This window comes from Mus pahari, unplaced genomic scaffold, assembly GCF_900095145.1.
Source record: "Mus pahari unplaced genomic scaffold, PAHARI_EIJ_v1.1 scaffold_7617_1, whole genome shotgun sequence".
Taxonomy (NCBI): Eukaryota; Metazoa; Chordata; class Mammalia; order Rodentia; family Muridae; genus Mus; species Mus pahari.
This window is the reverse complement of record NW_018393043.1, coordinates 46,750-58,513: the sequence shown is the minus strand read 5'-3', so window position 1 is coordinate 58,513 and position 11,764 is coordinate 46,750. Positions and strand designations below refer to the sequence as shown.

Sequence of the window (11,764 nt, the reverse complement as noted above, 5' to 3'; positions counted from 1 at the left end):
GACAGCCAGGGCTACACAGAGAAACCCTGTCTCAAAAAACAAAACAAAACAAAACAAAAAGTTCCAGGACACATGAACATTTCTTCAGAGGCATAGTCATAGCAACTTGCACATGAAAATTACCTTCCATGTCTTCTGCAACTTTGACAATGTTCTTCAATATTATGCTCTTTCCAATTATAACCTAAGATATAGTACCAGAAAATGTATAAATATATTATTGAAAATTAGACAGAATTTAAGTTACTATCCTTAGTGAACCTGCTTTATTCATGTCATTTTTCCTCATTCTCAATTGAAATTACAGAAAAGCATCAATAACAAGGAAGCAATTGTTCCCTTATTTTAAAAAGTGAAAGAAAATTCTCTATCTTACCTATAGCAGTGAGGTTCTCGTAGGTCTCCAGCATGACATCTTTGTAGAGATTCTTCTGTGAAGGATTCAGCAAAATCCATTCTTCTTGAGTGAAGTTTACATACACATCAGCATAGGTCACTACATCCTAAAATATCCCATACATGTATAGAAACCATTATACTGACAACATTGTAAATGTATGCTTCAATGGCAATATATGTATATAATTCTGAAGCTTCCCCCCACTTATTTCTTGACCCAAAAGTTCTAATGTAATTACCAAGTCATCTTAGAGGGAAGTTGAATAATAAGGTTCACCTCTGTCATTTCTTTGCTCTCTGAATAGGATATAGCCTTGCAAGAGAAATGCTAACAGAGGAGAAAGCAAACAGTACTGAGCACACATCAGAGAAATTGTATGAACAATTGCTAACTACAGAAAATGATGGGAAAGCTTAGTGTATGCCTCATGCATGCCTTTTTTTTTTTAAGATTTATTTATTTATTATATGTAAGTACACTGTAGCTGTCTTCAGGCACTCCAGAAGAGGACGTCAGATCTTGTTACGGATGGTTGTGAGCCACCATGTGGTTGCTGGGATTTGGACTCTGGACCTTTGGAAGAGCAGCTGGGTGCTCTTACCCACTGAGCCATCTCACCAGCCCCTCATGCATGCCTTTAATCCCAGCATTCAGGAGGCAGATGCAGGTGTATCTCATTGAGTTCTATGCCAGCCTGGTCTATCCAAGACAGCCAGAGGTACATATTAAGATCCTGTCTCCCCTATAAAAATCAATCAAACAAACAAGAAAAATAGAAAGAACTCAGAGGTTTTTACTGGAGTTCCTACAAAGAATTACACATTCACTCCAATTCTGTATTCATGTTCCAGAATCCTGAAGTGCTCCCAGATTAAACTGTAACAGTAGTGAGATCTTACTAAAAGAGGATGCATCTTGAAACCATTAAAAATGGACAGATAAAAAAAAAGAGAAAAAAGATTAAAAAAAAGAGATTAAAAAAATGGACAGATGAAAATATTGGCAATGTAACATTGATGCTAAATCAGCAACATATGAGAGAAGAGATGGCTCACCAGTAAATAGCTCTTGCTGGTCTTGCAAATAATTGGACTCAATTACCAGTACTTGTGTGCCAGGGTTTCACAAACTATCAAAGTTCAGAAATTCTGAAGCCATCTTCTGACTATTATGGGGACCAGGTATACATGATATGCATATTTATGCACATAGGCAAAATATTCATATTCATTCAAAAAATCAAGACAAACACACCAGGTAGGAGAATGTTATGTACCTGCAATCCAATGACTCAGAAAGCTCAGGCAGTAAAGCTCAGGCAGTAATAATGTCATAAGTATATGCCATCCTGAGAAACAGAATATTCTCTCTGCCAAATTTCAAAATTCACAATGTGGATGAAGATCAACACAAAACCATATGCTTGACATGTATCAAAACCTACAGTCTAGCCCATCAGCCAATAATATGAAAACAAATAAACAAACAAAAAAAGCCAGGCATGTTGGCCCACATTTCCCAGCACTCTGGAGCCAGAGTCAGGTGGACTTTTAAGTTTAAACCTTGAATGTTCTACCCATCTACTTTCAGGACAGCCAGGGCTACACAGAGAAACTTTGTCTTTAAAAACCAAAGCCAAAACAACAAAATTAAAAATATAAAAACACCAGGCTCACAAAATAATTTAGCATTGAATAACAATTGCTTCAACTTCGTCTCCTGTAATTTAGGGACAGGGTCTATAATGATAAAAGCAAGACAATATGAGAATGAAGCTGACTGATCAGTTTCAACCACAACACAGTACACACACACACACACACACACACACACATGCACACACACACACACATGCACACACACACAAGGAAATGGGTTGAAACTACAGATACTCAAATCGCATACCCAATAAAGAATCTAGAAAGGAGCTGGGCATGGTGATACATGCCTTTAATCCCAGCACTCGGGAGGCAGAGACAGGTGGATTTCTGAGTTCAAGGCCAGCCTGGTCTACAGAGTGAGTACCAGGACAGCCAGGGCTATACAGAGAAACCCTGTCTCGAAAAAAAAAAAAAAAATCTCATCCTTAATAAGCAAGCTACAAAAGCTTCAATTGAGAGGACTGAGTTGGCCAGAGCCAGGCTGACTCCATGACAGGCTGCAAACTGACAGTTTGGGAGACTAGGCCTAAGTTTCTGTTTCCCAGAACTGCAAAAGTCCAAACAAGTCAATTCCAGGAAAACGACTCCTCACCCAATCAGGAGCTGCCAGGGCATGAGCCAAGCCTGAGCCAAGAATAGTTAACCAGCAATGGTTCCAGAAATTCCCGTACATTCTCCAGAACCTTGACCAATTCCAAAGACACCCATACCCCCTGGGGAGTGAGTCAAACCATCAGGATAAAAATCACGGACTTCTCCCTGGAATTCCCCTAATTCGGTTTACATGGAGCTTGCAAAGCTCACATGTCTGTCTCCATCCTGCTTGATAGAATTCTGCAGAATAAAATGCTCTTTGTTTTTGCATACTATTTGAGTCTGGGGTCTTCCTTCAGTGATTCTTGGACCCTAACATTAGAAGCTCCCTCAAAGAAAGCCACAAAAAAAGAGACAAGTGTTCAAAGACACCACCCTATCTGGGATCTTTCTGACTCAATCAGCTATATTCTAACCCTGGTCACTATAGGCTCATGGCCATCCATGATGAAAATGTATTTAGTTTAACTTCAATGATCTTAAGAGTCTGCAGCAACCCATACACTGCACTGTTCAGATGTCTAAAGTCTCTTCTGATACTCTTGATTGCCACATCTTGTTAAATTGGAAGCAAGTTATATCTTCCCAACATACATAGAATGCCCCTTCTCATACCAAAAGAGAGGAATGTGCACATAGTGAGCGAAGACTGAACCAAGGCAGGAAACCCAGCAGGACAAACACCACATCCTGTAGCTCTGTCTCAGACACAAGGGGCCTCAGTCTCAAAAGGCATAGATGGCCCTATCCCTGAAACCCCTCATACACCTCTCAGTTTAGTTACTTGCACTCCCTATGTGCAGCTCTCCATGGCAGGTGTCTCCTAGCTTAGGTATCTCAACAACTTGTGGTCTCAAAATGCAACTCAGGCTTCATCCTCACAGGTTCATGCAATGCAGTCTCACTGTATCCTCCCTTACTGGAGCTCTGACTCTGGCAAACATAGATGGCTGGAACAGTGCTGAACTGAAACCACAAGGAAAGAATCTGTGACCTTAAATAATGCAATTTTCTTGTTTCCAGAACTTGGGTGATCCTGTAAGGTTTGGGTTCTAAATTGGGATGCCACCTTGGACGACAGTTGTAGCAGGTTTTCTATGAAGTTCCTTCCTGGGCCTAGGAATCACTTCGCCTACTTCTTCCATGAGTTGAAGGCTTATAGCAGGAGGGTGTGTTTCCCTTAAGACACCTTCTTAGGTTTTCAATCCTGAGCAAGGACCTTCTCTTTAGTGGTGACAATCTCTTTGAAAATTCTCGCACCCAGCTTATCCTCAACAAATGAGCACTGAGGTAATTCTCATATGTAGGCTACCATGAATACAACTGCAATGAACATGAGAATTCTGGCTCTTCTTAAAACTAATTTCAAGTGCATGGAAACTATAATAAGAAGACTGCTGGATCCATGGCAATTCTGTCATTTTTATGAGAACTCGGTAGAATGGGGTTGCTTGGGTGTAGGTATGATGTTCAAATGTATCAGAATACATATATTAAGAATGTGCAATTTTATATCAACTATAACACAACGTGGTCTTAACTAATTTTAGTTGATATCTATGGAAAATCACAACCTACTGCTATCAGTTTATTGCTAATACACAATCCCGTGTCACATACATATTCATTGTTCAATTCTGGACAACGTCTTCTGTTCACTCTTTTTGTTTTCTCAATTAAATTACACTTAGTGAGATATCATTTATGTGACCCTAACAATGTATTCTGTATCATTAAAATCTATGCTAAAATCCTCTACGGCTTTATACATTATTTCACATCAGTTTCAGTTTCACACACTGTAGTTTGCTAACTGAATGATTACATAGAATATCTTTTACCCATTTATACAACAGTAAACACCACCATGAAAGTGACGGTGTTGCTTACAGGTCCACAGCATTAATAAGATAATGTTTGACTTTGACCCCTTTGTTCTATGTTACCTGCTGAGACCTGTAACATGCCACACACAGCTACAGCCAAAGGTCTGTGTCTTAACCCTCTGAAACTGATTTATCTATGTCAACAAAGATTGTACGTATCTCCATAGGACAACCCCCTTTTCAAAAAAAAAGGATGTTGGGTATGTTCAATGTGCAGCATGAATTCAAAACAATCTTAAAAAAAAAAAAACAAAAAAAAAAAAAAACAAAAAAAAACTCCTAACAATATATAACAGAAAAGTTGATTCCAAAGCTATTTGCCATGTGAAAATAAAAACCTCAGAATTGTCATTAGGATTATGAAGAAACAGTACACATTTTGGCACGATGTGAATTCTGTCCATACTTACCATGAAGCTGCAACAATCAAAAGCTTTACAACATTTGTGAAAAAAGATGCAGAGGAAAAAGCCAAGAACACAAGCCCCAAATTATAGTCAAGTATTAATGGAAAGACCTAAGGAAACTCAGTCAGGAAAAATGTGAACATGACCAATATTACCCATGATTGCATGTGTATACAAATGGAGTAAACACAGACTTCACAACTCCCACAAAAATAACCCAAAGTGACCCCTAACTGGTACATTTCTGACCCTCCAGCCACTACTGACCTCACATCCAAACAGAGCCTCTAGAGCTCTCTCTGTAAGGAGGTGATCAAAAAGCTGGGCTATGGCTCTGCAGCACCTAATGCCTCCTAGTAATCTCACAAACCCAGCCCCACTGAGCCCACACACAAACCAAGGTTGCAGAATAATTCAATGTCTGCTTCCTGACACGTGGATTATACCACATGATGTAGAATCTTCCCTACCCACCTGCACACCATCACGCACACATGAGAAACCTCTGCATCTCAGAAACTCCCTTTTGACACTGGAACTGAATTTCCCTGAATCACTCCATTGTGACTGGTGATAGTGGAAAGGTAAAAGGATGTTAATCAGATCTTGCTGAAGGATGATCCCCATGGCCTTCTCTTTTCCAGTTTCTAAACTATTTGTAAAATTTATCACACAAAACTGAATGTGCAATGCAATGTTCAGAACTTCTAGAAACCAGATTTTCAGTTTTGAAATCTGTCTTCTGCACACCAAAGGCAATGCTTATGTGTGCACACCAGGCAGTGATATAATAGGCAACACAGCTTCCTCTGGCCAGAGCTGCAGAGCCTCCTCCTCCCCAGGAAATCCACACTCAGGCCTGTAATGTGACACACACAGCTAGAAGCCAAAGAGCTGTGTGACTGAACTATGTCAATAAAGATTGTATGTTTCTCCATGGGACAGTCCCCTAACTAGAATTCAATATCCATTGGCTCAAAACGACCTCCCCAAATTGTACGTCTAGCAATCTGGTCTGTTTTCATTAATATCCATAAATTAAAACATGTTGGGAAATCACAAAATCACCACCCTGCCCGAATCAGGTCCTTCATAATGGTGAGCCGGGAAGCTGACTCCCTTAAACTTTAGTCTGTGATCTGGCTATTGCTTACCCTGTTTCACCCTACAGCAGACACAGTAAACTGTTCCTCCTGTTCTGGTCTGAAGGCAGAAGTCATGTTCCACATGCAAATCTTTTTCCTGTTGCTGCACTGGACAGTTAATTACATGACTCAAATGAGTCATTTTAAAACTCTGCTATGATATATCTCTTTTATTTAAGAACTTAGAAACTTTTATTATTATTATTATTATTTTCTTTATTTACATTTCAAATGCTATCCCGAAAGTTTCCTATACCCCTCCCCCCCACCTCTGCTCCCCTACCCACCCACTCCCACTACTTGGCCCAGGCCTTGCCTTGTGCTGGGTCATATAAAGTTTGCAAGACCAAGGGGCCTCTATTCCCAGTGATGGCCGATTAGGCCATCTTCTGCTACATATGCAGCTAGAGACACAAACTCAGGGGGTACTGGTTAGTTCATATTGTTGTTCCACCTACAGGGTTGCAGCCCCCTTCAGCTCCTTAGGTGCTTTCTCTAGCTCCTCCATTGGGGACCCTGTGTTCCATCCAATAGCTGGCTGTGAGCATCCACTTCGGTGTTTGCCAGGCACTGGCATAGCCTCACAAGAGGCCGCAATATCAGGGTCCCTTCAGCAGAATCTTGCTGGCATGAGCATTAGTATCTAGGTTTGGTGGCTGATGATGGGATGGACTCCCGAATGGGGTAGTCTCTGGATAGTCCATCCTTTCATCTTAGCTCTAAATTTTGTCTCTGTACCTATATCCTTTCATGAGTATTTTGTTCCTTATTCTAAGGAGGAATGAAGTATCCACACAATGGTCCTCCTTCTTGGTTTTCTTGTGTTTTGCATAATGTATCTCGGGTATTCTAAGTTTCTGGGCTAATATCCGCTTATCAGTGAGTGCATATCTAGTGACTTCTTTTGTGATTGGATTACCTCACTAANGATGATATCCTCCAGATACATCCATTTGCCCAAGAATTTCATAAATTCATTGTTTTTAATAGCTGAGTAGTACTCCATTGTGTAAATGTACCACAGTTTCTGTATCCATTCCTCTATTGAGGGACATCTGGGTTCTTTCCAGCTTCTGGCTATTATAAATAAGGCTGCTATGAACATAGTGGAGCATGAGAACTTAGAAACTTTAATTAAGAAGAAAGCAAGGTCACTGCCTTGGGGAGCAAGAGATTGGGATCAGGCTGACCTGAGTCAGCATAACTTGTCTCAGAAACATTTTTTTCCTGAGAGGCTGAAGAGGCAAGCTGTTCTAGTATTAATATGCTTTCCCAGGGAGAAATCACTGCACTCACAATTAAAAGATTAATTCTTTAAGCCGGGCGTGGTGGCGCACGCCTTTAATCCCAGCACTTGGGAGGCAGAGGCAGGTGGATTTCTGAGTCCGAGGCTAGCCTGGTCTACAGAGTGAGTTCCAGGACAGCCAGGACTACACAGAGAAACCCTGTCTCGAAAAACAAAACAAAACAAAACAAAACAAAAAAAGATTAATTTTTAAAAAATTAATCTTTAGGGCTGGAGATGGCTCAGTGGTTAACAGCAGTGATTGCTCTTCCAGAGGACCTGAGTTCAATTCCCAGCAACCACAGGGTGGCTCACAGCCATCTGTAGTGGTTGTAATACACAGAAATAGAAGAATGTGCTTTTAGCTTGATCCCAGGTGTAGGGATGTGAGCTGCTTCTGACTGTCTGCAGCCACTGACCACGATCTGCCTCATGCTGTAGCAGAGCTACAGACTTCTGTGTTGGTATGGCACCTGAGATTCTGGGAACTTTTTGGAGGGTACATAAATCCAAGGACCCCCGAAAGGGGGGTCATTGGTCTTTTAGGAAGGTTGGTTGTGGTTTGTGAGTAGCTGTGGTCAAAGAAGAAACGAAAAGGGAATGTTAGGAGCCATTTGCCTGTTTCTAAAAGCAGAGTAAAAGTTTGCCCCTGCTCCTCTGAAGCAGAGAGAGAGGAAGAGAGAGGGGAAGGAGGGAGGGGGGGAGCTCTGCCTGCCAGGCAGAGTCAGGGTGGGTCAGTGTCTGTTGGCAGATTTCCCAGCATGCTGAGCCATGAACCCCTAAGAGGAGGTGCACCTGGGGCTGAAGGTGAGGAGCTGAAAGTTCTATTGATCTTGGTGGAAGGAACAGGGAGGCACCTCTGAATAAGAACAGATGTCCTGTGCATACTTCAGCAAATTGTTTGTTAGCTTGTGGCTTTGCTTCCCAGGGTACTGTGGGGTATAAAAAGGCTATGAAAAATAAACTAAAGGGTGCCAGTTGCTGCCAGCTGCTGCTGCTGCTGCTGCTGTGTTAACCAGCAGTCCTCTCAAATCTAACTCTTGGCTTTGCCTCCTCTTTCTGCCCTTCCTATCTTTCATCCTCACTTCCCCTCGGACACTGGACACTGTTCAACGTGTGCTGGTGGGTCAAGTACAAGGAAAGAAATTAGATTCAAGGATCTCTTTCTCCTCCATCCTTGTTTCTCTCCTATCTGGTGATGGTGGGGGGGAGGGTGGTGAAACTGAGGACCATGGGGGGTGGGGGTGGGGAATAAGGGTGGAGAACAAAAAAAAAAAAGTAGCAAAGACCAGCTATGTTGGTTAATGCTAAAAGAGGAGCCAGCCTAGGACAGATTTTGCATGTCACATATGCTGTCACCCTTAAGTCTCTTTTAGGTTCAGGTTCCAGGTTAAGTTCTGAACAATTTAAATATGGACTGGAGACTGCAAGTCCAGCCACTTAGACAGATGAAAAATTTACACAGCAAGAGGAAGGTCCCAAACAATGAAAAACATAGGAGAAGAAGGTAGAAAGTACAAAAGCTGGGGTGGGGAGGTCTTGCACAAGCTCTGTCTTACACTAAGTAAGCTTCTTAAGAAGAATACCATCAGGCTGGAGAGATGGCTCGGAGGTTAAGAGCACTGACAGCTCTTCCAAAGGCCCTGAGTTCAATTCCCAGCAACCACATGGTGGCTCACACAGCTAGAATGGAATGGAATGGAATCTGATGACCTCTTCTGTTGTTTCTGAGACAGCTATAGTGTACAAATGTATATTAAATAAGTTTTTAAAAGAAAAAAGAATACCCTACTTACATGGGGGAAATGGAAGGAAACAGGAGACTTCTATGAAGTCAGCAGAAAGATAAACTATGAAGTCAGCAGAAGCATCGTACAATGGGACACACTCAGGAGAAGTCTAATCAAACACTGCTGCACAAGGGGAACTCAGGGTAAATCAAGAACATTACTGACCAAGCCTGTCATGGCCTTGGGACTGATAACCACAGCCCCATAGGGTGGGAAGAGTTGTGCTCTCAGAATCCGATTCAACCCCTCCCAAAGGCCCTGGCCCCACTCCATTACCAGCTCTCCCAAGCATCTTCCTGGCTTTAGAGAAGGAGCTCTGGTTTATCTCTACACCCAGACCTCAAGGTAAGCATCCAAGGACGAGGCCTTAGATTGTGACTGGCTCTGCCAAGCATGCTCCTGGGTTTCAGAAGGAGCTACGTCATGCTCCAGACATGGGGACTTCAGGGAAAGAAAGCCTTGCTTGATCAGACCAGCACTCAATACAACAGTGGGTTTTGTTTGTTTGTTCGTTTTTTAACTTTTCAAATCTCTGTCACCAGGTGTCATCTTGCCCATGTGGCATAACTATGCTTTTCTCAAGAAAAAACAAACAAACAAACAAACTGAGCCTTTATGGCACACCAGGCCCTAATTAACATTGATTTTGATCCTACAACGCCCCATTGAGCAGCTGGTGAGAGGCCTGCTCTTGATATGGGGATGGGCTTGGTGGCTGGTTGTAAATCAGGGTTGTTTCCTTTGTTATGGTTTGGAGCCGTGTTTCTGGACAATCCTGGTGAATAAACATGAGTATCCTAGTAACCTAAACTCTAACTGTCCTGGTTAGCACATTACTCATCTGTGGGATGTTTTACATGCAGTCCACTCTCAGCTAAATTCTACTTGGTGTGCCTTACCATCCCCTAAGCTCTAGTGCATACTTTACATCATCAGTTCTACTCTTTCACATCACAGTTTGATACTGGATGGCTACCCAGCACATTCGATGCCTTTTACAACCTCCACAAAATTAACTCCAAATGCATTAACTCCACCTTAATGTGAAATGCTAAGAACAGAACTTGTAGAGTTTGGGATCATGCCAAGGATCTTTTTCCACACAAGCCACTCTTTCAAATGCTCTGCGCAGATGCAGCCCCCATAGTGAAGTTAATCAGAGGCTTAGTTCAGCAAGTGTCTAGGACCACAAGGGACCTCATAGGTGGCTGCACCTGACCTCATAGGTGGCCGCATCTGGTTGCCGGTTCCCACCCTGCCCCGGGGAAAAAAAAAAAAAAAAACACACATCAGCTCCCACTGCCCAACCCCTGCTCCTCCGGGTTGTTGGCAGTGACCCTGTGCTCACCATGCCGCAACTTCAAAGCTTGCCAGAGCGCGATTCACAGCATCCATCGTCAGAACAGAGGACCATTCAAGCCAGTTCAGCTACTAAGGAACCTGCCGCATGGCACGCAGAAGAACCCGCCTCCTCTTCTGACTGGCACGCCCGAAGGCTTTGATTGGCCAGTGATTCTTGAGTGACATGAGCACCTCCCTTAGGGTTAGAGTGCACTGAAGAGACAGGATATAGAGGTTCTCAGCCCAGGCTTCCAATCCGAGGCCCGACCTTTTCCAGATCTACAGGGGTTTGCGTTTCTCTAGTTCTTGTGCCTGTTCTCCAACAGCCTCTGTCTCCCGCGCAGCCCCAGAGAGGATTCCACCTACCACTGCTCAGCCGCCCGCTCCTCCCCTGTGGGCAGTGACCCTGGGCTCACCAGGTTCTGACTTCAGCCTGATCTCCCTTCACAGCACTCAGTTGGTTCTTTCCCTTCTTACTCCGGAATCAAGGTAGATAGCTTGCATGCTTGCATAGCCCATTACTCAACTTGCAGTGGAGTTATCAATCTGTCCTACAAGTGGAAGGGAGCCCAGGATCTTAACAATTAAAGAGAGATTTTAGGAAACAAGATGTTTGTTTTGTGGCTGTTGGCATTCAGACCTGGGGCAAGCGGCTGAAGTGCGCATTGAACACCAAAGCAGGCCAGGCCTATCCCAGAACTCTGCAGTCCCCACCTGTTCCAGGGCATGGCCAGCATACCCTGCTTTGTACCCTGAACTTTTCAGCCCAAGGGCTGGGCTTTCCCTCCTCCAGAAGCTCTTCCTATGTGATCCAGACATTTTGTACTTTGTCTCTGTGTCTCCCTCTCCCGCTCTCCCTCCCTCCCCTTCCCACTTCCTCACTCCACTTTTCTTCTTTCTCCCTTCTCCCCACCCTCACCCTGCATTTTTGCCTTGCTTGCTTTTTCTCTCTTTCTCCCCACACCTCTCCTCATTCTCCCTCCCCATAGCAACTTCTCTGACCTCCTTGGGACTAGAGAGCCCACTAGAGAGCTGCCCTCAATAAACCTGCAAATACTCCAATTAGACTTGGGTTGAGTCCTTCCTGCTTGGCTTAGTTAAACTGCAGCTAGTTTATCACCACTGAGAACCCTGGGAGAAAAACAAGAAACAGATGACAAACCCCGTGGAGCACTATTGTTCTTTTGTTACCCAGCACGTCTTCCTCAGTGGGAAGGTGAACACACATTCACACACACAGAGCTGTATTAGTAAA

The 11,764-nt window shown here is 43.2% G+C and overlaps 1 protein-coding gene across 1 annotated transcript in view; it reads right to left on the bottom strand.

Moving 5' to 3' along the window:
* LOC110315323 (zinc finger protein 431-like) overlaps nucleotides 1–10,572 on the bottom strand; it is a 13,393-nt gene extending 2,821 nt beyond the window's left edge. Inside the window, exons 1-3 of the mRNA XM_029534718.1 lie at nucleotides 10,517–10,572; nucleotides 377–503; nucleotides 124–184 (exon numbers count right to left, since the gene is read on the bottom strand). Coding sequence (XP_029390578.1) covers nucleotides 124–184; nucleotides 377–503; nucleotides 10,517–10,519 — 191 coding nt within the window. The 5' untranslated portion in view covers nucleotides 10,520–10,572. The remainder of the gene's footprint in view (nucleotides 1–123; nucleotides 185–376; nucleotides 504–10,516) is intronic.
* Nucleotides 10,573–11,764: the final 1,192 nt, after the last annotated feature.